Below are 26,594 nucleotides of genomic sequence, written 5' to 3' on the forward strand. Positions count from 1 at the left end.
AGCCATAGCAACTCAAGATCAGCTAGGATGAGCATGGCTCTAACACATTCTGGCAGCTGCCAGGAGCATAACTGCACCCTGGCACAACATAACAGAAGATACTCAAGTGGACCACAAATCATGGAAGAAAAAGAAACCATACAGGCAAGGAAGCTCTTGATACATTATAGAGAGAGTTCCAAAACGGTTCAGACTAGTAGTTCTCATCTCTAGTTGCATACTTCTGGATTCTAAAGATTTCTTATATTTAGGAGACTCTTGAATAAATGGTGCTGTATATCATCTCTAAGAGAAAAGAAAGTAGGAGTAATATGATTTTTAGACAATGATACTTGAGTCCTACAGACTATGTATAAGTTAGAAACACCTTACAAGCCTTAGAAAAAACAAGCTTTCTTTTTAAAGCATTTTAAATATTTATTTATTTTTGAGAGAGAGAGAGAGAGAATCTGAAACAGGCTCCAAGCTGTCAGCAGAGCCTGACACGGGGCCCAAACCCACAGACCATGAGATCATGACCTGAGTCAAAGTTGGACACTTAACCGACTGAGCCACCCAGGCACCCCGAAAAAACAAGCGTTTTTAATATCATTAATCTACAAATCTGTAACAAGTCCATTTAGGTCTCTATCTGGCTATCTATATTAACAATATTGCTATAAAATTATTAATAACCATATTAACCATTTTCCCAATGCACTTCTAACATCTGCTTTTTGTTCCATCTTTCTCTTCAATCTCATTTCTAAAATGTCTACCAAGTTCTTTCCCAGGAGGGGTGCCCTAACAACCCCGAAGGGAAGGACTTCCTGCACACTCACTCTGAGTATACTTCTGGAAACAGGACCAGAGGCCACACTCAGTCTCTACCCTAGACTTCATCCCCATTACACCTGTAAATCTCTGAAATTCTACAGCTTCCAAACTTTCAGCATTCCTGATGAATTTATTCTTCATTCTTACCCAAATAATGTCTTCAGGTCCCAAAACTTCATTTCTGTCACTCTTTTCACTCTCAGTAAAAGAAATTATTTCATCAGAGCTCAAAGGCCAACATTTGTGAAGCCCTTCAACTGCTTCTCCTTTTTCATCTAAAAAATTCTACCTTTCATGAATTCATTCTCCTTCCTTCTGTTTCAAAGCTATGCCCCTTTCCTAGGTCTTCATTCATCACTCCCTTTTTACTCATCCCTGCCCACCTACAAACCTGTGTTGGTTTCCCTGACCCCACAGAACACTTCCTGTAGCCCCACTGCCTATGCTTGGGACTGCTTCATCTCTGTCTTCATCTTCACACTTTTTTGAAAAAAGTAGCTTAAACTCCATTTCACTGCCAACCCCTTGAAATCTGGATTCTGCTCCCATTCAAACTGAAATCATTTTCTCAAATGCCAACAATAACAATTAATGTCAAATGCAAAGGGCCCTTCTCTGCAATCTCCTACTAGGAATCTCTGTAGCACCATATCATTGACCAGCTTCTCCTTGACAAGTTATTTCCTCTCCAAGCTTTGAAGATACCACTAGCTGTCTACTTCTTATCTTTCACTACTTCCCTAAATCCTTTGCTATCTCCTACTGCACCTTAAATGTATGCCTTCCCCAAGGTTCCATCCTGGTACACTCCCCTCAATTATACTCACACACTCTTTAGGTTCCAACCGTAACTTTTACATCTATGGTGATAATTCCAAATTTCCATCTCTAGCCCTTAATACTGGAAAGGCTGCAGACAATCCATCCCCTCCTGGGCACTTCTACTGGACTATCCCACAAGTGTCTCAAACTTAATTATCTGAATCAGAGCCCACTTGTCTTTGGTCCAAGGTCCCTTGAAATTGAAACACAGTTGCCTAGATTCAAAACGTTCTTTTCTTCTCATCACATGCAATTTTTGACAAATCTTGTCTCATATGAATATTACTGCAACCAACTCTAAACCCTTCTTTCTGTTGCCAGTCTTACTTATCACACTACACTCCTTAGGACACCCTCTATCACATAACACCCCAGTGACGTGTGAAAGCACACCGGTTTCACTTCCTTACTCAAAAACTTTCTAAAGGTCCTCACTGAATACAACTAATCATTCAAGATCCTCATAACCATATCCAAAGTCCTCTGTAGCTTGGATTTTGGTACATTTTCTAATTTTTGCAGCCTAATTTAACATTTCCTTCCTTACACTCATCCAAAAATCACATTCCAAAAATGGGGTGGGGGAGATGTTAGTGTTTCCTACACACAACAGTTATCTCATTATTTGAACTACATCATTTATCACAATTCTACTAGACGGTGCGGGGACTGGCCTTGGTTATTTAACATAGCAGTTCTCAACCAGGGATGATTTTGCTCTTCCTGGGGGCACTGGCAATGTCAGGAGACATTCTGGTTTTTAGAACTGATGGGGTGCTCCTGGCATCTTGGGGGCAGAGGTCAGGGATGCTGCTAAACATCCTACAATGCAGAGTACAACCCCCCACAACAAAATATTCTCTGCCCAAAATACCAATAGTGCCACTGTTGAGAAACCCAGAACTAATCAATAAATGTCAAAACAAATACACGTTCAAACAAATTACGAAGTTTGAGAACACAGGTTGACATCCAGCCTAGTATCAACGATGTGGGTAACACTGTAAGAGAAAAGTGGCCAAAATGACCAAAAGCGGGGGTAAGGTTCCATTTTAATAGTCTGCATAATGTTAAGAAAAGTTTTAAATACTTAAAAAAAAAAAATGCTTATTTACTTATTTTGAGAGAGAGAGAGCACGCACGCCAGCCAGCATGGAAGAGGCAGAGAGAAAATCCCAAGCAGGCTCTGAGCCATCAGTGCAGAGCCTGACGTGGGACTCGCAGAAATCAAGAGTCAGATGCTGAACTGATTGAGCCACCAAGCACCCAGTTTAAATACTTCTAAATAAGGCAAAAAGGATGGCCTTTTAATCATAATGGAGCACTCTCTTTGGCCCTCCCAAAGAGTATTTAATCTTCTGGGAAATTCACCTTTGTCTGGCACATTATTCATTATTCATTAAGGCCCGAACCAGGATGTTACATGTTAAAATGTAGATTTTTGTGGTCTACCAGAGATGTCAATTACCTTCATTTGGTAGAAAAAATGTGATTATACTATTCTGAAACATACAAGCCAATTTGTATCTAATCAAACAATTTTACTCCACTATTCTGTTTTTAATGTAGATAAATACTCAGATCTTCAAATGCTCTCTGAACCAGTTTTACATTCCTGCTGGTTCCTTCATTTCATGAGTTACCTGTCTGAAAGTCACATTTATAGTTGTTTTTTTTGTTTGTTTGTTTGTTTTGTTAATTTACACTTTGCCAGCTTATAGGACCCATGGAGATATCCAAGTGGACTCACCTGCTTGGAGCTGTGAGTGGCTCAAAAAGAGGACCACCTAAGTTGTGTAAAACCAACCATGTCTCATTTTGGGTTCCAGCATGAATCCCAAGCAGGAAGAGAATTTTACCAGTGGTATTTCTTTGTTCTTTAGTCTTCTGATTTTGTTTTTGCTTTACAGTTCTTGGCCACATGTCCCTTTTTACACCTGCACCGGTGGGTACACACTACCAGGTCAGTTTCAACTATACCCTTAGTATATATGTACCTAGACTACAGGAATCTGATTTTACACTGTGACCATGTGGTGATCTGTCAGTAGATAATAGATCTATTTTCTGTTGGATGAGGCTAGAAAAAAATCTGGTTTTAGTCTTCTGTTTTTCTGTTTGTGTCAGTACACGTCTCTGCACCACTGAAAGAACAGCCTTTTTGAAATCTGGACCAGTTTTGTGTTTTTGGATTACTTTTGACCTGTAGCTAAGATTACGGAACATAAATGAAAGCTCTCTGAATGTTTGTATCTAGAAAATGAAAAAAGCCTTTATTTCTCATGGTGTGAGTGTGAAATATATTCCTACCTCCAGGGGTAGATAATTAGATTTTAAAGTTTCTTTTTTTAGTTTATTTATTTTGAGAGAGAGAAAGAGTGCATGTGTGCAAGGGGAGGGGCAGAGAGAGGGGAAGAGAATCCCAAGCAGGTTCTGTGCTGTCAGGGCAGAGCCCTATGCAGAGCTCGAACTCATGAATCATGAGATCATGACTTGAGCCCAGATCAAGCAAGAGTCGGGAATTTAACCAACCCACCTAGGCACCCCTAGATGAAAAAGTTTCTTAAAGAACCTCTGTTCTAATTATAGAGAATTATAATTATAGAGAATAACAAACTTTTACATAAATCTGTATTCCTAGAATTCCAAGAATGTAATAAAAATAATCCTTAGGTCAGTTTGATTTGATAATTTTAATGCTAACTTAAAAACAAGTGTCCCTTTCCTATTTCATCAGTGTAGTGTACAATGCATGCATATGTTTTTTAAAAATAAGATTTTTTTTCTATGAAGAGACACATCTGAACTTCCTAAACTTTGCTGGTCAGATAAAGTAATATTACTAATGATTAGTCATATTTATGATTATGAAAAATACAAGCTTACATATTCAACTTGTAATATCAGAAGTTATATGCTGTTCAGCTGTCAGATTAAGCATAATTTCCAATAGCCTTAGTTAACTTTAAGACCTTGATTGAACTAATAGTAAATGGTTAACTAAGGGATACTCCTTAGATACATCATTAATTTCCAAATGAGTCAGACACCAAGTGCAGTTTAAACACATACACATATAGGCTTTCTAATATAACCAAGATGTCATTATGGCACCCAACAAAATGAACAGAAATTCCTTAGTATCACTAATTCTCAATCTATGTTTAATGTCCCCTTCCAGTTGTTCTGTTCTAATTATCCTGATTTTTTACCATAATTATAAAAATGTTTTACCTTGTCTAGTATTTCACTTGTATAGAATCATACAATATATATACTCTTATGGAAGTCTTCTTTCAGCATATCTTTGAGATTCATCCATGGTAGTACATGTATCAATTATGTGTTCTTTTCTATTGCTGTGCAGTACACCACTCTGAAAGCATTTTACCCATAAACTATCACTGGGGTTTCCCGAAGATCCCTGGGCAATCAGTCACAAAGATTTGTCTTTTATCTTCTAACAAGAAGGATGCTAAAATTAGCTCACTTCTTTGGGGGTACTGTATATCTTAAGTAGTTTAACACCATTAAGTTGTGTCAAATCATGATCTCAAGGTTTGTGAGATCCAGCCCCGCATCAGGCTCTGTGCTGACAAGACAATGCAGAGCCTGCTTGGGACTCTCTCTCCCCCTCTCTGCCCCCTCCCCACTTGTGCTTTCTCTCATCTCTCACAATAAATAAACTTAAAAATAAAAAAGTAAACCTTGGAAGTTATTTAAGATTACAAAGGACACAACAAAAATTATAGAAACTGAGGAAATAAGGTAAAAGAATGGCTGCATATTTTTTCATTGTCATACCAGAGAATTGTTTAGGAGACCCAATCAAGGATTATTTCACATCTAGGGCAGTGATGTCCAATATAACTTTTAGACAAAATGAAGAAATGTTCTGTAACTGCACTGTCCATGCTGGCAGACACTAGATATATGTGGCCAACAAGTACCTGAAATGCAACTGAGGAAGTGAATATTTAATTTCATTGAACTTTGACTAATCTAAACAGCCACATGTGGTAGTGGCTACATTCTGGACAATGTAAACCCGGCTTCCAAACTATTTTTGTACAGCCTGTAGGGTGAGAATTGTTTTCATCTTCAAAAAGGTTGTAAAAAAGGCAAAAAAAAAAAAAGTATAAGACAGATTCCCTGTATAGTCCACAAGGTCTAAAATATTTACTATGTATCTCCTTATTCATCAACTAAAGCAAATTACTAATTCTCTCAGCACTAAGACTGAACAAAACACCTTCTCTAAGTTGAACCTCTTAAAATAACAAATACAAATAATTCAGTTTCTTTAAACAAAGAAGTTTCCTTCGTTGTTTCCAAATAACATAACTTATTTTTTAAAAAACAGTTCTTTAATCAATTACTGTAAGGATTCCCCTCCCCCATAATTTTGTTTTTCAAATGCAAGCCTGCATACTTTATGCAATTATACATTAATTTAGTAAAAAGCCAACACAGAACATGATGTTGTCCTTGATTTAATTAAAACCCTACAATACTACTGGTAGAGAGGGAAGAGGAAACTACGGTCATAAGCAGTCACTTTGACCCCAGTATAACCAGTGTGAGTATCCCTTATTTCGACATTCTGGTATAACCCCAAAATATTAACCATAAAAAGAAACTGAACAAACCACCGTTTCTTAAGATGATTTTCACAACCATAGTGAAAAACACCATTAAAAAAAAATCATTCTAGGAAATGCAAAGAGGCCACCAACCTCTCCTTTCTGGTAAAATCAAAACAAAAACTCCAAGTCACTACCCAGTATTATTACATCTACAAATTATTTCCTCCATGAACAAATCAACTGTTCAAGAATTCATTCATGAAACCAGGTACCAATCTCTCTTAACAGAAAAGGAAATGAAACCATACAGTGTCCATTTTAACCCTATGAGTCAATGTAGGAAGTAATAGGCCACTTCTACTGGATTTCCATTTTCTTTACCCTTTCTCCTCTCTTATGCTACAAATACATTAAGTTAAAACTCAAAGTGGGATAAAGGATAATCACCAACTTTTCATATGACACTCTTACCCCTTCTTTTTCTCTCTCTCACAAATTAAAATGGGTCAGATGTTAGTCTACCTTAGCATAGTTTCTTGGGTGTACTGTAATTTCAATGTATAAGATTTATCAGTCCTCCAAATTATTCTTCTTAGAAGTCCATCAGATTGGTGTTCTGGCAACGGCTTGTGGTGGCCACTAACTGCTATGAGGTAATGCCTGAAATACCACCAACTGATGGGCAGTTGTGGTTAGCAAATTTGCCACCCTAAATGTTCATGGAGAAACTGTATAAGTAGCCATGCCATTGTCTGCATTACTCTTCTTTTGTTTATTAACCTCCAGGACAGGCTCCTGAATCAACCAACTAACTTTAGCACTCAAATCCCTGCTATGGACCTTGCTGACCGCATCAATGTATTATCTCCCGATGCTTCACACTTCCATCCCCTTTATCTTCTCACTTTTCCAAGCTGAAGGGAATACTTCTACTTCATACACAGACCACTGAGGCACTTCTTGGTTTCTCGGAATTCCTCCGTATCCAAGATTCTGATCTCTGCAATTCCTCCCTAATGACAACTTTTAAAATTTTCCAATACTCCCTGAACTTGCCCTATTTACATGATTCCATGAGTCTAGGAGAGGACAGGGCCTAAGGTCTTATTCCTTACACTGTTTACACAGTTCATTACGCCCCTTCTACCTTCACCTGCCAGAACCTCTCTGGCTGGCAGTTCACTAAAAGTAGAAGGTAAGTCTTGTATTATGTCTGGATTGTCGTAGCTAATGCTGACCATTCAGAAACATTTCGGGGGTCCTATCCTGCCTTGTTCAATTACACCTTAGATTACTTTAGTGCTTGGTGTGTTGGCTTCACCAACACCCAGAGTGGGGAAATCATCACCTGCTGGAGAATTCCTGGACCAAGTGATACTATAAATTCAGGCCATCTAACTTTCCCTGACTCTTACTTCAGTTCCAATCCTTTTTTGTTCTTTTCCAATGCACTTCCGAAAATTCTGCTGCGTCCACCCTAACATACACCACTGTCTTCAAGCTCTCACCCTCCCTCTCGAGGCAGGAATTGGTATTCTACTTTACTGAGACAATTATTAAAGGCCATTAAGGTGTTCAACTACCCTCTTCCCCAAATTGCGGGGGGGGGGGGGGGGGGGGGAGTGGACAAAGCGTATCTTCACTCATCCCGTCTCTTGTATCTAAACAAGAGGTCCTAAAAAACTGAATTTGGTCCACTGACATGTTTTGTTTAGCACACATGGTTGCCTTTTAGAATACATACTTTTCAAAGAATATATTAATGCAAGATTTTTATTGAGATATAATTCACAGCATGCATGGTTTTTAAAACATAAATTAGTTGCCTCATAAAAAACCAAAACAGATTTCACATTATAAAACCCAGACCCCTGGCTTTTCTTGGATAATGAGCTCAGACATCATTGGGCCCATACTATGTAAGTGGCTAATACTAAGCACTGGCAGTTACCCTCTCCCACAGGGTACAAGCACCTTATTCACCAGTTCCTCCCTACCAACCAGCCACTTCCATGTACAGTCTCCCTGCCTGGACTCAGGGAGCATGGAATTTGTAGCTCCTAGAGCTAAAGGAATGTTCTAATTTCTCACTTTCTGGGCTGAGATCTCTTCGGCCTCCATTGCCTGACTCCAAGGATCTCACCAGGCATTGCATCCTTGATCTGTGAATGAGGCAGCATCTAGTCAGTACTTCCACTATCTCTCTGAAATTCAGTCCTCAGCCTTCTTTGATTCTGTAACTCCTGCCACCACTTACCTCAATCCCGTCCTGTTGGGCCCCTGTGTACAATGACCTCTACTGGTTTTTGTCTCTTTCAGACAATCTGGCCCTACTGGTAATATCACATTGCTACAAAAGTTGCTAACCACCCCCAATCTATCCTTGTATCATCACAAACCAGCAATGGACCACACTGAGGAGAACAAACCTGGGGGTATAAACACTCTCAGTGAAGACATTTCTTAGAAATGTAAATCTGATGGCATCACTCATGTTCTCACAACCCTTCCAGGAGTCTCTACTACCCGCCTGCTTGGTAAAATTCATGTTCTTCAACAGTTCCCCAAGTGCCTTGTGACTTGGCCCCTTTCCACCTCTGCCCATCTCCCTCCAATTGCCTCCTACACTTGGGAAATCAGTGATAAACTGGCACTATTTCATATCCCTGTGATTTTATACATGCTCTTCCCTCTGGAAAACTCTTGTTCATCCTTTACACACAATTTAGCAGAGCAACCCTTTCTCTCCTGTATTACTGTTAACACCTGGCACATACTTCAATAGTTAACATGTATCATACTATACTATTTGTTTCCATGTTTGTGTTCCCTACTAGGCTGTGAATTACTTGAGGTCTAGAGGCAACTGTTACTGTACTTCTTGGCACATAAGTTTTCTTCAAATGTTGGCTACCTGGCCTCACCAACAGGTCAAACTTTATCCACCATCCTTCCTAACATCAAGGCTTAAAACCTCTCTCTTAATCCCTACATACACTCAGTTGCCAAATCCCAGGGAAAACTTTTGTCACCCATCCATGTCCAGCTTGAAACAAAGTCTCTTCCACAAGTGGGTCTTCCTGCCTCCAAGTAGAGTTTCAGACAAGTCCTTCTCTCAAAAATCCTCACTGACTCTAAGGCCCAATGCCTTAACCTGGCATTTGGGTCCCTTGAGGCTCTGACACTTCCTACCAAGACACTCCACATGTTTTGGGGCTTCTAGCCTTTGCTCACAATTACCTCCATCTGGGAATCTTGATGACGCCTCAAAGCCCAGCTCAGGTGCTGCTTCTGCCAACAAATTTCTCCTCTCACAAAAGTGGCCACTTTTACAGAGGATGTGCCTTTTTTTTTTTTTTTTTAACCTCCCAGGATGTTGTCAGTTTCTACCTGTAGCCCCTTTCTCTCTAGCCAATAGACCCCTAACTAAACCTCATTTTCTCCCCTACTCTCACATGAGCTAAATGTAGTGATTTAACATTTTAAAATATTTATTTTTGAGAGAGAGTGCACATGCAGGAAGAGGCAGAGAGAAGGGGGGAGAGAGAATCCCAAACAGGCTCCAGGCCCAGCATGGAACCCAATGTGGGGCTCAATCTCACGACCATGAAATTGTGACCTGTGCAGAAACTGAGAGTCGGTCGCTTAACCAACTGAGCCACCCATGAGCCCCATGATTTAACATTTTAAAAGCAGGAAAACAAAGTAACCTGCCTGAAGAGACCCAGAATAGTTGTCCTCACCTTAATCAGAAGCTCTACCAGCTAGTTAAAAAAAATTCTTATTTACTCTTAATCTTCCTGGGGCGCCTGGCTAGTCAGCCAGTAGAGCCTCCTAGACTTTTGATTTCTGCTCAGGTCATGATCTCAGAGTAGTGGGATAAAGTCCCTTGTCAGGCTCTGTGCTTAGTGTGGAGCCTGCTTAAGATTCTTTCTCCCTCTGCCCCTCTCCCCTGCTTGCACTCTCTCTTTAAAAAAAAAAAAAAAAAAAAAAAAAAAAAATCTTCCTTCCCCCAAACCTTCTCCTCCACAACTTAAAATATTGATGTTGAAGTCTGCTTTCCTATTCTTAAGTTAATGGTTTCCTCTTACTCAAAAGAATGTAACTGTGGCATTCATCTCTTACCCATGAGTCTCAAGGGAAAAGAAAAAGAATTTCTTACAAGTGGGAGGATTGGATTATGAGTAACACACCTAGCAAACATAAAATGGGTGGGTGACACCTACTACCGAGATACTGTAAGACACACCTTTTCCAAATAGCTTATCCTAAACTGTGTCGCAGGACAGGCAACAGAACTGGAGTTGGGAGGGTCTAGCATAACATGCCAGGTTTTTCTGTACAGCAAAATAAGTACTTTCTACACTTGGGGTGAGTCTTGAGTAAAGCTGAACTGGGAGCAGGTGAAGCACACAGTAAAAGCAGTGAGACTAGTCAGACAACAGTAGTGGTTTAAGCTTGAGGGTTGCTATGGCAGAGAATTGGGAAAATAAGGTGGGACTGGATTAGTAAATGTTTTGTAAATCTCCAGGAGTTTGGAGTGAATGAGATAGGCAACAGGAGGCCCTAGCAGGTCCCAGGGCAAGAAAAGGATTTTCCCTGGACAGTTCAGTCTAATGCAAGGAGGGAGGGGGGAGGAGGGACTGGAGTGAGGGCAATGAAGTAAGGGAGGAGCACATACCTAGAATGAAGGTCTTAATAGCAGCAAAGGCAATGAAGAGGAATGAGTGCATGTAAGAGATTTCACAGAAGCATTAATAAGACTTAGTTATGTCACACCTTTTAGCCCTGGGGAGTGTGAAGAAATTTGGCAGCTGGGAGAAAAACAAGAGGGGACTCAGAAGTTAAAAATTACAAGTTAGGAAAAAAATTAAGCACAGGAAAGCAAACTTGATTCAACATCTAGAATGTAGTAAGTTATGCTATGGAGAAAGATCACACAGTTAAGTGTCCCCTCTCCTCCAAAGATATTAAAACAAAAAGCATTTAGGCGCTTTTTTTTTTTTTTTACATCTAAGAGGGAGTCAGGAGTCACAGCAGATCCAATTCTGAGAGCACTGTGAAATTCCTGAAGTAGGATGCCAGAAAAAGGATCATTTTGTTCCCAGCCAGAGGGCTCATCATTTGGGAGACAGGTAGCAAGAACAAGGGCCCTAAGTCTGAATCCTGGCTCCCGCACCTACTGGACAGAAAGACCTGGAGAAACTTGGATACGTGAGAAGGGGGATTGCGCTTTGCTAGTTTCCTGGCTCGGGGAGGAAGGGGAGTAGTTGAAGGTGTTGCGTAGGTATAAGTCTGAAGTGCTGATTTTGAGAGAAGGTGAGTCACCACTTGCAGAGTTTCAGTTTCTCCAGCTGTTAATTTAGAGAGAGGAAGATAATAAAATCGACCTCACTGGATTTTTTAAGGGCTGCATTAGGTAATCCTTATGAAGTGTTCAGCTTATGCTCGTCCTACGACCTATAACCATTAAATGTGTTCCTCAATACAAGAAACAATACTTTTTAACACTATTATTAAATATCCCTATCTCTTCTTGATCTTCTGCGTATTTTACTACTATTATAGTTTTGTCAGATTCTCAAAAGGGGCTGAAATCCCAAAAAGTTCAGAACCCCTGTACTGGAGGCCTGGGAAGAGAGAGGTGGCTGAAGTGGTGGACAAGGAGGCTGCGGGCCTAGCTACCAGGCCCTGCGCGCACCATCCCGAGGGCCGGGGGGCGGATAACAACAGGCAACATTCGCAGCGCGCTCACTCCGGGCCAGCCACTGCGCTCTGCGCTTTGCAATAACACCTACTCCAAACCTCGCGACAGCCCTCCGAGAGAGGTACTTTCGCCCTCGCCACTTTACAAATGGGGAAACTGAGGCGCTCCGGGATTGAACCGCTAGCCCAAGGTCACATGGATCGAGAGCTGAGAACGCGGGTCCATGGACTCTGGAGACTGCGCTCTTAACCACGGCGCTTCACTGCGTACCCACACGGAGCAGGGAGAAAAGGGGTGGGGGCGCCCAGGGAGCCCGGCCGAGACGAGGCCCCAGGGGCTGGGCCGCGGAAGGAGGGCGGGGGCGGCAGCGGGACTCACCTTGGCGCTGTGCACCGCCTCCTGCGCCCCGCGGAGCTGCAGCCAGATGCGCGCGGGCAGCGGTTCCTCGGCCCCGAGCGCGCCGAGCACCGCCAGGCTCACGCCGAACAGGCCCTCGATGCGGCCGCGGCTCCGCTCCAGCAGCGCCGCCTTCTCCGCGGGCGCCGTGAATTCGTCCAGCACCGCCCGGGCCGCCATGGCGGGCGCGGCCTCCCGCGGCGGCGCCGGGGGCCGGCGGCGGCGACGCCCCCTCAGCGTGCTGCCGCTACACCCGAGCCAGTCAGGCGGCGTCGGCCCTTGCGGCCGCCTCGCCCCCGCCCGCGGCCCGCCGCCTGCCCGCGGGCCAAGCTACACCATACCGACGCAGCCGCCGCAGCTTGGCTACTGCGGGTAGTGAACCCCTCCGCCCCTTCGCCACCGCCGCCGCGGGCCGGGCCCCGCTGCCGCGCATGCGCCCTGCCCACCTCCGTCATTGATGGTCGCCGCCCCCCAGTAGAGGGAGGGAAGGCGAAGGCGACGGAACTCTACGTCACGCAGGGTCGCCATGATTATTGAGGGCAGAGCGACGGCTGCGGAGAAGGGCATGGGCGGCCTTCTTTGTTGAGGCCCAACGCTTTCGGGGACTAGGTGGATAGTGAATCTTTGGTTTTATAGATGGTGAAATTGAGGCTCTGAACTAGTTGTTGGTATTGAATCAGTGTCACAAGGGATTTGGTTTGTCTTTAGACATCTTGAACCCCAAACTAAGGCTCTAGCAATTGAGTTTTCAAGCTTCTCAGTAATTAATAGGCAGATGGTTTTCCTTCTTTAGCTTCCTTCCTCCCTCCCTCCCTTCCTTCCTTTTTTCTTTTCTTCCTTCCTTCCATCCTTCATTCCTTCCTTTCTTCCTTCATCCTTCTCCCCATTTGTCCCACCCGCCCTTCTTTCTATCTTAATCTTCCTACCCATCTTCTCTCTTCCTTTACATTGCCTTCCATCTTTTCTTTCCTATTTATTGTTCTTTCAGTAAAAATGGTAACAATAAAAAGTATGGAGAATTGAAGAACAAAGAAATGATTTTAGAATTTCAGGAGAGTGGTTTCTTCTGGGAGTGAAGGAGGAGAGTGTGTTATAGTAGAGGGGATTAGGGGTTCATCCATTTTACTGTGGGACTTGAACAAACACCCCTAACCCCTCTCCAGCTCTGTTTTCTCATATCATCAGGGGTTGCGCTCAGTTATCTTCAAAGGCTTTTCCAGATCTTACATTCTCTGAGTCCATAAAAACAGATTGTGTAAGATAAAACTTTGGTTTCCTTGCTCTGGGCTAGATGTCCTGAATATAGTAGATAGATAAGGGTCATGGGAATATTACTTAACTTCTCTGTGTCTTAATTCCTTATCTGTGAAATGTGGACAACAATAGTATCTCGTTGTGAAAATTACTACAGTACATGGACATGGTAAGTGATCACTAAGTATTAGCTATTACTATTGATAAATTAGCAACACATTTAAGGTTCCATTTTCATGGAAAAGCTTTGTATGGATTATACAGCCATGTTGAACCTGTGGGCCTGGGAGCCCCCTCCATCTTTGTAGATTTCCCCTTGAGAAAGAAGGGGATCTAAAGATGTTACTGTTGGAAATGCCAAAGGTGAACGGCCTTGGTAAGAGGGATTACCCAAGGTAAAACCTCTTAGGGATCCAGGCTGCTGGGGTTTTCCATCTGTCTCAGAAATTTAGGCAGGTGTGGTTCCCTGGTGCCCTGATAAGAGATGACTCAGCACAGGGAAGAGAACCACTAGGCTCACAGACCAACAACTTCCTTCTTTCCTGGGCTTTTCCCTTGGTGTCTACACAACCTGCAGCCTTCCTGCATCAGATAGGTGACCTGAGATTGGCTGAGGCAGATCAGGTGGTGAGGATGGCCTTGCTGATGGACTGCACCCAGAGCTAGAGTCAACACGTGTTATTTCCTGTCTTTTTGTTGCACTCACCTTAAATGGAATTGCTATTGTTCATTGATTGGACAAGGCTTTCCCCAGGGTTGTTCCTGTTTGCTCCCAGTGACTTCCTGGCCAGTGATTCTTAATTGCTTAATTATAAGTGGTGAGGAGAGGCTGCCTGGAGAAGCACACAAAGCTCCTTTTCCTCCCCCAACAAAAACTCGTCCTACACTAGCAAAAGTAGTGCACACGCACACAACCATAAAAGAAAGCTAGGCCATTATACTGTGTTCATAAGTCACTGGATTGGTGTATTACCAGAGATACAGCTGTTGGGTTTTTCCCCCTGTTCAAAAGACTTGCCAGTTCATATCTGGTCAGCATTTCCCTTTAGGGAACTCTCAAGGTTTCCTGAGTGTAGGGAACTAGGAGAGAGGGAGAGAGAGAAATCCCCTTTTTAAGAAACTCCCTTGCTTCCTGCAATTTCTGAACCACAACTTTCCTCAGTTGGTCAGCCTTGCCTATCTTGGCTAGTCTGACCAGCTCAGGACAATTGATGCCAAGGATGAGACCTTTATGGAGTCTATATTCTGAACACTTTACCTATTGTTTTTCTTTAATATCCATAACAATCCCATGAATCCCTCAATAAGTGATTGAGGGAATCACTTATTTCCCCTTCACCTATTTTCTTGGAGGTGGGGGGGGGGGGTGGTGAATTCCTACTCTATTCCCTCCCCAGCAGGGCCAAGCATGTAGGAACACATCCAGCTTCCATCTAATTCTCCCTTACTCTTCCCCAGGGCAGGAGGAGGACTTATCTGATGCCACAGACCAGTGGCTTTCAGAGAGGGTACACGTAATTGTCTGCTGTCTGCCGTCTGCGGTTGCTCACTGTGTCAGTGACTGGGTAAAGTGTTTCCACTTCAGCCACATCCTCCAGTCCAGCTTTGTCAGTAATAAAGATGACATTTTGATCTCTACCTGTCTGACGCCTGCTTTTATTTCTCAGTTCTGAATGCAGGAGGGGCAGAAAGTAATTATTGACCTTCTAAAATGCCACCGGTGGTTGCTATTATTATCACTCCTATTTTAAATTTTTGTTTAAAGTTTATTTATTTTTGAGACAGAGAGAGACAGAGCATGAATGGGGGAGGGCCAGAGAGAGAGGGAGACACAGAATCTGAAGCAGGCTCCAGGCTCTGAGCTGCCAGCACAGAGCCCAACGCTGGGCTCGAACTCACGGACCGTGAGATCATGACCTGAGCCAAAGTCGGACGCTTAACCGACTGAGCCATCCAGGCGCCCCTATCACTCCTTTTTTAAAAGTGAGGACATAGAAGCAAGGTAGAAATCTCAAAATGTTTCACAGAGCTGGTAAGTGAGGTGGTGGGAATAGGAATTTGAATCCAGGCAGTCTGACTCTGTGCTGGGGTGCTCATACGTGCTATGCCATAATGACAACAAGCCTTTATCTGCAACCAACACCCGTTTCTGCCCTCCTGCAAAAGTAAGCAAGGGGAGATGATATGTTCTCATGACCAACCTCCTAATGCTTAGGTCCTACTTGCCTTGGGATGCTTTCAAAAACAGACTTGCATATGTAATGTTGCTTAGCATAGCCAACCAGCCAACTAGCCAACCAAGCTGATGCTCAAAATGCCCTCCAACTGGAGGTCTCTGGGTGGTGAGTCTTCCTGGGTTGGTTGGTTGGTTGGTTGGTTGGTTATTTATTTATTTATTTATTTATTTATTTATTTATTTATGGTATAATGACATCTAGGGCTACAGAGTAAGAAACAGGAATACAATTGTGTTTCAGACACACGCATTTTAATATATTTTCAAACTGGACAGTTTTTCCTCTCCCTCATCAATAGTCCAAACTACCATCATCTCTGCCTTTGACAGCTGTTGGGGTGTCCCCCACATTCTTCCTGACCTCTCTTCAAATTTCAGGAGCTACAACTGCTATAAGGTTGGGAGAAATTATTTACAAATATCGATGCTGCAGCCAGAGTAATATTCTCAAATTGCAAATTTCATCAGTCAGTCTCTTAAGATCCCTCAAGAGCTTCCCCTTAGGCTCAGAATAAAATTCAAACTCCATATTATAGGTTTCAGGCTTTGTAAGATCTGTCTCCTGCTTACTCCACCTCTACTCCACTCTCCACTTAGCCTAACAGACACTGCCTCAGGGCATTTGCACAAGGATGTTTTCCCCTCCAGCTTTCTTTTCAGTTAGTTAACTCCTGCTCTTCCATCAGATCTCAGCTCAAGATCCACTTGTTCAAGAATTCATTCACTAGCTTTTCTGGTGGGTCAAATCCTCTTGTCACAAGCTCTTGAGGGCACTGTGGCTCTTTTGCTCATAACACTGGGATCAGTTTTACATATGCTTGTGTGATTTTTTTTTTTTTTGAGAGAGGGCACAAATGAGCGAGGGGGAGAGAAAGAGAGAGAGGGAGAGAATCCCACAAGAGGCAGAGAGAGAGAGAGAGAGAAGCGGGGCCCACCCAGGGCTCATGTTTTACCAAAGTGAGGCTTGAGTTCATCCGATGTGAGACTCGAACTCAGGAACTGTCAGATGCTTAATGACTGAGCCACCAAGGTGCCCGTGATATGAATGATTCATGTCTATCTTCAGATGTCATCAGACTGTCAGCTCCATGGGGGCTGTCACCTGAGGCTGGAATGAGCTCAAAGTATTTCTGAAATGGAAAACAGGCCAGCACGTGGCCCTTTATGGCTGCAGAATGCTGAGGCAGGTGGGAGGGGAGGGCACCCACAAGTAGAATAAGGCTTTATCCTCCAGAACATGGTGGACCAGTTAGATTTTGTGTTTTAAGTATACTGGGAAGCTTTCCTAGGTTTTTAAGCAGCAAATGCACCATTTAACGTGTGCTCTGAGATCTCCCTCTGTCCCTTGGTGGAGAAAGCCTGGAGGCCTAGAGTGGACCTGGAAAGAGCGCTTAAGAGAGAGAGTGGTGGATTGGACCAGGGAGGTTGGAGTGGACACAGAGAGGAGGAATCTGAGAGGTATTTTGGTGGTAAATCCTCAACATTAAAGTGCAGGGGGCTTGTTCTCCTTAGCTGTGGAAAAGCCCTGGTGCTTCTGCTGCTTCCAGTCTTGTGTTTCTTTCCCTTTATAATCCTTCTGTGTCATTATTACTCACGTTACTGGAACTCCTCTGACATTAATTCACACTGCTAGGCTGCTACAGCATTGAGAGTTGTTTATAAAACTCAGTCGTCTCAGGTGGGAACACAGTTTCTGGGCCAAGTGTTACTACATGACTGCGTGCAATCTACCAGCTCCCAGATGCCCTGAATCCACAGTATTTTCCCATCACCCTTTATAGCAGGGTTTCTCAATAATAACACAATTGACATTTGGGGCCAGATAATTCTTTGTTGTGGTGGCCTACCCTATGAATTATAGGATGTTGGACAGCATTCCTGGCCTCCCTCTCTAGATGCCAGTAGCACCCTCCTACCCCAGGTGTGACAACACCCAAAATTCCCCAGAGAGTGTGTAATGTCTGGTGGGGGGAGGGAGGTGTAAAATACCCACCCGTATTTAGAACCACTGATCTACACAGCAGTTCGGGGAAAGCCCTATCTCTGGGGCTGAGCTTGTGGGAATTCTGTCTCCTCCTCTCTTCTGCATGAAACACACACACACACACACACACACACACACACACACACATACACACACACACACTCAGAACAAATCTAATGAGAGTTCTCTAGGTTCCCTCTGATATGCTGTCCTGTCTAAATTGAGAATGTAACAACATGGATTAACAGGGTCCTGGTCAGAGTCAGATATGTGTCCACCAAGCAAGTGACTGGGTAACTGACCACCCATTACCCATTGCTGCTTCTCATCAGCTTATCTATAGAATATGTTCTTGCCAGGCTACCTACCTGTATTTAAAGCCTAGCTTAAGTCTCACTTTTTCCAAGAAAATGTACTGGCCTGTTCAACTTCCTGTGACTGGTTAGGGCAATTGAATGACTGGTTGTTTAATTCATTCATTCATTCAACAAATATTTACAGAATACTTACTATGTGCCAAGCAGTGTGAGTAAGTCCTGAAAACATATCAATGAACAAAGCAAAGTGTCTGCTTTCACGATCTTACTAGAAGGGAAGACACAATGAATGAGTGAATGATATAGGCCAGGGAATGGTGGTGGAAATTTAGAGGCCTCAATATTCTACTCCCACCTGTGGTAGGTAGTCTCCAAAAATGGCCCTCAATAATGCTTTTCCTCCTTGTGTGGACATACTGCTCTTTGCATCAGGAATCTGGGCTGCTCTGTGACTGTACACTGATAGCATCTGTAGAAATGATATTCCAGGATTTCCAAGATCAATTCTTAAGAAGACTGTTAGCTTCTACTTCCTTCCTCTTGGAATACTTGCTTGTGCAACAGTCCTACTTGGAACCTAATTCCCCTGCCAAGAGGAAGCCCAAACAACTATGTGGAGGCGGGCCAAGGTCCCCATGTTCCCAGCTGACAGCCCCAGATGAGCTCCCAGCAAGAATACCAAATACCAGTCACGTGAGTGAGGCCATTTGGACTTCCAGCTGGTTCAGCATTCCAGACAACAGACAACCTGTGAAACAAAAGTACCATCTAGTCAACCCACAAATGTATGTGAAATAATAAATTGTTAATTCAACAACTGAGTTTTGGGTGATTTGTGATGCAACACTACATAAAAGAAACACATCTAAATTCATAACTGACAGACCAACATAAGAGCTAGACAGATATGCAAACTTATAACTGATAATGTTGAATGGAGGATATGGCTGGTTATTGCCCTACTCATGAACTGGACAGAGTCCAGTGACTGGCACAGCTGGACACTCTCTGGGCTTCTCTTCTTCCCGTACCTGCTGGGCTGGTGGGGAGGCCCGTTTCTGTGAGACAGAGAGCAGACACAAACGTGCTGTCTCTGCAGATAGGCTGGCTCTCCAAGAGAAGAGAGCTGGGATGCACATGCTCAGTATATTCTCCAAAACTCATCAATCAGACAACTCAATCCTCCCATAGAGAGGAGGAGTGATAGGTAGGGACATAGGCCAAGAAACGTGGTCTGCCTTGTTTCCTTCACATGGAAATATGAAGAATAGAGAAAAAGGGTACGCCAACAGTGATGAGGATTCTGAAATGGAGAAGATGCATTTGTAATCTTTTAGGTGGGCTGGACAAGGAAAGCCTCTCTGAGGAACTGACATTTGAATGGAGTTGAGGAGCCATGGGGATATGTGGAGAAGAGCTTCTAGGCAGACGGTGGTTAGTGTGTTTGCAGAGCAGCAGGGGGACTGTGTGCCTGGAGCATGGAGAGGAGGAGAAGGGGTTGAGGTTGAGACTTGGCCAGAGCATGGAGCCTTATGGTCCTGGGAAAATGTTAGAACTTATTTTACATGTGATGGGAAGTCATTAGAAGGTGATTAATGCTCCTTGATCAATAGATTCTCCAACTCAGGGCTGCAAGGGCTTCAGCACTCTTGCCATCAAGTTTCTTGTTGGTGAAACCATGTTGGACTCAGTGTGGAAGGGCTGTAGGGTTCCCATACTTGGATGAGGTCACCACCCTGGGCATGAGACTCCAGGTGCTCAGCTGCATGTACTGCAATCAGGTCTAAGACCCGGCTGCTTACCGATGCTTCTCGGGCTATCTGGGCAGTAGAACTTCAGACAAACTTGATATGAGTGCCCATAATGTACGGGACATTCTTATTAATTTATTAATTTATTTATTTTTAAATGTTCGTTTTTGAGAGAGAGAGATAGAGCACATAAGAGTTGGGGGGGGGGGGCGGGCAGAGAGAGAGGAAGACATAGGATCTGAAGCAGGCTCCAGGCTCTGCACTGACAGCAGCAAGCCTGACGTGGGGCTCAAACTCACGAGCCATGAGATCATGACCTGAGCCTAAGTCAGACGCTCAACCAACTGAGCCACCCAGGTGCCCCTGTGTGGGGCATTCTAAAGTCACTGGTGGTGGTGGGAGGTAGGGGTAACAGTGACTAAGGTAGTATGCTTATTTTCCTGGAAGAGCAGGAGAAGGAAAGTAATGGCTACATAATGACAGATAGAATGCTGTCACCACCACATGGGACAGAAATCAAGTGGTGAGGGGCAGTCAGAAGATGCAGAGACCACAAATGAGGAAGGAATTGGATGGCATGGCATGGAACACATGCTATCTAAACATATGTATGTGTGAGTGTGTGTGTCTGTGTGTGTGTGTATTGCTTTTCCGGATGCCCCTTACATGCTTGACCCAATACAAGGAACTGGGCTATGTACCCAGCATTTAGAACAGTATGTGTTCCTCAAATTATTGATTGGCTGATTCTACACAAATGATCTCATTTGTCCACCCCCACAGACAGCTCCGTGAAGTAGGTATTATGCCCATCTTATTTTTTATTTTTTTTAAGTTTATTTGTTTTGAGAGAGAGAGAGAGAGAAGGGAAGGGGCAGAGAGAGAGGGAGACAGAATGTCCTAAGCAGGCTCTGCACTGTCAGTGCAGAGCTCGACATGGGGTTTGATCTCACAAACCGTGAGATCATGACCTGAGCCCAAATCAAGAGTCAGATGCTTAACCGACTGGGCTACCCAGGCACCCCTATTATGCTCATTTTAAAGATGAGGAAAATGAGACTTAGGAAGGTCAAGTAACTTTTCTGAAGTCTCTACCACTAGGAAGGGGTAGAGACAGAACTGGCATGACAGATCTGTAGTATTGAAGACTTCTCCAGAAGGGTGGAGACGTGCCCTGGTTCCCCTTGTACTCTCCCACACCCAAACAAGTACCAGGCTAGTTCAGTGACTGCCCAGGACCGGTAATTGAGTTTTATTGACCTAAAGATCTCCAGGACAAGAGGGTACAAATGACTTTTGCACATTCCAGGACTGCAGGACACAGACAGCAGGAAGATCTTTCTCTTAACTTGACCAGTCTCTCGCAGACATGGAAGACACTTCTGGATGTCCTGTTATAAAACTTCTGCATGCTCTGGGAGTCAGATTTGGCCAGGAGGCATCTCCTCCTCCCAACAGTCCCAAACTGCAGCCTGGAGTGGTGCTTGGAGCTGGCCCTAACTTAAGGCCCCATCTAATCCACCCTCTTTATTGTACAGATGAGGAAACCAAGATTCAGAGAGGGGAAGTGAATTATCCATACCAATGACTGTCTTTCCCCACAACTCAATCCAGAGTGGACAAACCTCTTCAACAACAAGGCTCACCCTTGTCTATAGGATGGTCTCCTCTTCCTCCAACCCCATCTGCAGATCGCAGTCATCTTTCCAGTGGTCCTTGCCCTTGCCCCACCCATAGGCTGCCTCCACAGCAGGCAATATGCTGGGGCAGAGGCCAGAGGACCCCTGCCCCCCAGGGTGAGGGAGAGGAGATCAGTCCAGCTACAGGGGGCTGGCTGGAAGACCTCTAAGGACCTCCTCACCCTGAGATGCTATTTTATGCATTCTGTAAGAGGTCCAAGGTGGGACAGGCTCACAGGAAGCCAGGTCTCCACCCTTCCCCTCCAGCTTTCCAGTGTAAAAAGAACGTACAGTTTCCGGAAGTTTGTATGTACTGCAGGAAGGTCATGGAGTATGTCAGGGTTCCCTTTGTTCTGCAACGGAGTCAGCAGTGTGGCTGCCTCTCTCTCTGGCTCTCCATCACCACCTCTTGCTACATCTCATTCCGCATTCCCGCCAGAGGTAGTACTGGAATCCCAGTTTTTCCTAAAGTGTGGAAAACACACCACTGACGGAATGGCAGATGAGTTTCATTGGTAAACAGCCAGACTTCTAAGAAACTGTAATTGTTACATATTTATTTTTACAGTCCTGTTTTTGGCAAGAAATACTGGACTTGCAGCTGTAGCAATGAAACATTTCTCTTTTAATTATATTTAACTTTAGAAGGTGAGTTGATTTCAAAAAATGTATTAACCAGATTTTTAACTGTGGTGGTGTGTAGAAATGGTCAGAATCACGAAAGGGGATGTAAGGGACCCACGTGTGGGAAATACTCATGGGAGTTGGGGCTTTAGGACCGTGTATTCTGTCTCTTTATGCAGGGACATGTGCTAAGAGTGGCAACCCTTTCGGAAGACCCACGTCTGAGGGTGTAAGAGCTGGCACTAGGCCGACCAAAGAACCGTCAGGGCAGGAGTTTTGACTCTGCCCTTTTCCGTGGTGCCTGGGCAAGCCTCTCTGCTCTGGGCCATTTCCCATTTCTGCAATGAGAAGGTTGCAGCCCCGCCAGCTACATATTCTCATTCCTTCCCCCTCCTACCAGCGTGGGAGCTTAGACCAGCGGACACCGTCAGGGGAAACGATTTCACGTTTTAGGCTCGCACTCGCTCGCTTATTACATATTTACTGCGCCCCTCCGCGCAAGGGACATCTAACTCCCAGAAAGCCTGTTTGCCACAGGCTCCCGGCCTCGACCACCGAAGCCCGGAGCGCCACCTGCTGTCCTGAGTGCAGCTTCCGAGAATGAAGGAGAAGGCTTGAATTGAAGTCTCCCTCACCGCGAAGCAATCCCCTGAAGAAATCGGGGAGGCAGCTCTTTTGGGAACAGGTGGCAAGGCCAAATGGGGATGCAAGGTGAATGGATCTGTGTGATTGGCAGAAATGCCTCCCACAGATGGAAAGGCCTCAGGGGGAACCCAAAGAAAGTGGGCAAGCAGCAACAACTGCATTTAGCCATGCTTTTCTCGGACATAAAGGCTTACAACCAGCACCTCCAGGCAACCAAAAGGGACTGGGTCTGCTCCCCATTGAGATCCTGGGTGTGGAGAGAGCAGCTGAGGAGCTGCATCAGAGGCGCAATAAAATGGATTGATAAATTAATTTTGGGGGGACTTTTCACTCTGTGTTTGTTTTGAGTGGAGAAGAAGGTGTTGCAAGGTGTCTGTGTGCAGAGGGCAACATCCTCCATCCAGTCCCACATGTGGGGAAATTGCTCCGCAAAGCTCTCTTTCTCAGCAGTGTCAGTGATGGGGCTGGAACTCCTCTGTGTCCAGAATGCAACTCTGCATGCGGGTCTGCCTGGGATGCTACCTCTCCAGCGCCCAGCTCTTCCACAAAGTCTATTTAGGTTTTCAGTTGGAGGCCAGGAGGTGTGGTCCAGGAGCATGGAAGCTTTCCACCTCAGTTGTTCCCTAGCTTTGGTCTATCTGTGGAGGGGTGTTTTAGAATAGGAGTGCTCAGGCCCCACTCTAGCAGACTGTGGTGGGGTGGGTTTGATATGTGGGGTGAGATGTGAGATATATAGATATAGATATAGATATAGATATAGATATAGATATAGATATATAGATATATAGATACACACACACACACACACACACACACACACACACATATATCACATTTTCTTTATCCATTCATCCATTGGTGGACACTTAGGTTGTTTCCACATCTCAGCTATTGTAAATAATGCTGCACCTCCTTCCTTTCTTTAACTGCTGTAGCAGCTCATTGCGCAAGACTATAATTGCTTCCACCACTTCCCAGCTGGTGGGTGCTGAGCTTGTTTCCAGTCTCTTGAAGACACGCTGTGAATTCCCACCGAGGAGCCAGCTCACCTTACCCAGAGAGTAAACTGTAACTGCAAAGCAAAATGTGTTATTTAGACTCGTCCCCGAGAATAGACAGGCCCACATTCAAGACTGGCCACCTTCTCTCTGTAAACGCCGTGCTGTTTTTCCTCCAGCATTGGGATGGATCACAGTGCCATATGAAGTAGTAGGTGTGCATTTCAGGGCCCTGTGGTACAAATCAAGTGTCTTCACACATTGCAGTCACCCACGTTGTGGTCAGCTCACACTGTGAGAGGCTTTTGGAACAGAGGGCCCAGCAGGTCTACAGTCCCCCATCTCATGCCCTTTTTGGACTTGTTGGGTGGGATGGTGGGTGGCGTCACTCAAGATACTAAGCTTTTTGCTGACAGGGAGGTGCATACAGGTGAATTAATGTGAGTTGCATGTGGAGGGCTGCCTCTTGCTGTACTACATGGTGATAATTACCCCCCCATGGGTGCTCTGATGGCCTTCCCATTAGCGTTTTCTCTCCCTCTCCCTCATTAAACTGTGAGTTGCTTAAAGCCCAAAGCAGGGACTCATTTGTCCCTGCAGTTCTCACAGCCTTGGAAGTCTGACCTGGGTGCAGGCAATGCCTGAGTATTTACCACCTACCAGGTGCCCGTAGAGCACTATATTCAATTACCTCACTTAATCCTCCTAACAACTCCCAGAATGAGGTGCTATCGTTATTCCCAGTTTTGAGATGAAGAAAAGGAGGCACAGAGAGGTCGAACCACCCATCAAAGTCACACAGCTCCTAATTGGCAACGCTGAGATTGTGAATCTGGGCAGTTTGGCTCCAGAATCTGCCTTCTTCACTGCTCTGCTATGCTGCTTCAGTGATCTTTTCTCTCTGTCTTGGAAAGTTTGGGAGGAAAGGGGATGGTGTTTACTTTAATTCAACCTAAAACAGTAACATTCGGTTTAGCAAAAGTGTATTGTGAGTCCTGGTTCTGTTACTAATTAGCTGTTACAATTTTGGAACAGTTAATGTTTTTGTTTCTCACCCATAACACAGGGACAATAGTACTGATTGCAAGGGGCTATTGTGAGGCTGAGATGAATAAGTCTACAGAGGGGGCTTATGCTAGTCGGTAGTCAGCATGCAGCATGCTGCTTCCATGTACCAGGCCACAGGCCAGATCCTCCATGTTCATGGTGCGTGGATCAGCAGCGTGGGCATCATCTGAACACTTGTGAGAAAAGCAGAATCTCAGGCCTCACCGCAGACCAGCTGAATCAGAATCTGCATTTTAGCGAGGTGCCCAGGTGGTTTATGTATGCTGTAAAGTCCTAGAAAGCCCTGCTCTACAGCAGTGGCTTCCAATCACCTGCTTCCATCAGACTCCCAGGTGCAACTTCTGACCCCGAGGATGGTGTGTGTGTTGGTAGCAGACAACACACTTTTGCTAGCTCATTTAGCCTCTTCTGAAGGTTGGCGATAAGCCAGGCTTGGAGACCCAGCTGTGAGAGGCAGTAGAGATGCCTCTCTGAATGAAGCAGTTTCTGCACTTTTGATGTGACAGAGAGGACATCTTTTTGGTTGGAGTGCCCAACGTTTGGCATCTTTTTCTGGGTCCTCCTTCCATCCTTGCCCAACTTAACATTTTGAGAAACAGAGCTTTAGTGACTCAGGAAGGGTGGTCAGAGACAAGAGTGCCACCCTGTGGCAAGATCCTGGCATTACCACTCAGAATACTGTTGGTAAAGTTAAGGACACAGTGACTTCCATCTGTGATAATAGGGACAGTACTAGCTAAATTGTATTGAGCTTTTGTTATGTGCCAGATACCATGCCTGGATCCCCCCCACGGATTCATTTATGTAAAACTCACAATGAGAGAATGAAGTAAGTACGATTTTCTCCATATTGCAGGGCCGGGGGAGCAGAGGTTGGGATAAATGTACCGACTTGCTCAGGGGCTCTGGGTACTCAACACTGGAGCTGGGAGGGTACTCAGGGCAGCCTGGCTCCAGAGCCCACCATTCTACATTAGTTTTGATATATTTCCTCGGTGCCAAGAGCAGGAGCCTTTTCTGGCGTAGACCCTTTGGGTTTAGACTATATTTAAGCGTGTGCTATTTTGTTTCCCGGAGCAGGCAGCGAGTGCTGGGCCAGGTGTCGGAGACCTGGTGCTAGCATGAGCTCCCCTCCCTCCCAAGAAGTCTCAGGCTCATTGGCGTACTTTTTTCTGAGTTTGTAGGAGAGGGGATAATAATATTTGAGCGGTTTACCTTATAGTGTCTTTGCAACAATGCAAGGAAGCCCCTGGGAAACAGAAAATTGGACTGAAAATTACATGGCAGTGGGAAAGGCAAGGTGGTGTCTGATATTCTCAGGGAATAAAAAGTTAAAAATGTATGATTTTTCCCCCCAGTACTTCAAACCAGCTGCATTAGTCAGAACAGACAATTATGCTGGGTTAATAATAAACCCTAACATCTCAGCAGTTGAAAAGAACAGAGTGTCTCTCTCATCAATGATGTAAGCACACAGGGCTCCACTCCTCTTAGTCCCTCAGGACCCAGGCTGGCAGAGGCTGCATCTCAACAGGCAGCAAAAAGAGCCTGGAGACCACCAACTGCCCCTTCAGATCACATGGCCATGCATGAACTCTAGGGCTCAGAAGACAGGTGAATATTTGTGACCCAGTGATTTCCTTCCTTCCTTCTTTCCTCCTTCCCTTTCTTCCTGCCTTCCCTCCCTTCTTATTTACTGAGTGCCTGCTAC

At 44.6% G+C, this 26,594-nt stretch overlaps 1 protein-coding gene and 1 long non-coding RNA gene across 3 annotated transcripts in view; one reads left to right on the plus strand and one right to left on the minus strand.

The window, feature by feature from the left end:
• The window catches only part of N4BP1 (NEDD4 binding protein 1), a 49,697-nt gene extending 37,125 nt beyond the window's left edge, over positions 1 to 12,572 (minus strand). For both annotated transcript variants that reach the window (XM_019456015.2, XM_019456014.2), the window contains exon 1: positions 12,310 to 12,572. In XM_019456015.2, the coding sequence (XP_019311560.2) occupies positions 12,310 to 12,507 (198 nt within the window). In that variant the 5' untranslated portion in view covers positions 12,508 to 12,572. The remainder of the gene's footprint in view (positions 1 to 12,309) is intronic.
• Positions 12,573 to 12,756: 184 nt separating this feature from the next.
• Positions 12,757 to 15,219, plus strand: LOC109270969 (uncharacterized). The gene is made up of 2 exons (XR_008423367.1): positions 12,757 to 13,750; positions 15,040 to 15,219. It is a non-coding gene; the product is annotated as an uncharacterized LOC109270969 (long non-coding RNA).
• The last annotated feature ends 11,375 nt before the right edge of the window (positions 15,220 to 26,594 follow it).

This window comes from Panthera pardus, unplaced genomic scaffold, assembly GCF_024362965.1.
Source record: "Panthera pardus isolate Hobbes unplaced genomic scaffold, ASM2436296v1 HiC_scaffold_18, whole genome shotgun sequence".
Taxonomy (NCBI): Eukaryota; Metazoa; Chordata; class Mammalia; order Carnivora; family Felidae; genus Panthera; species Panthera pardus.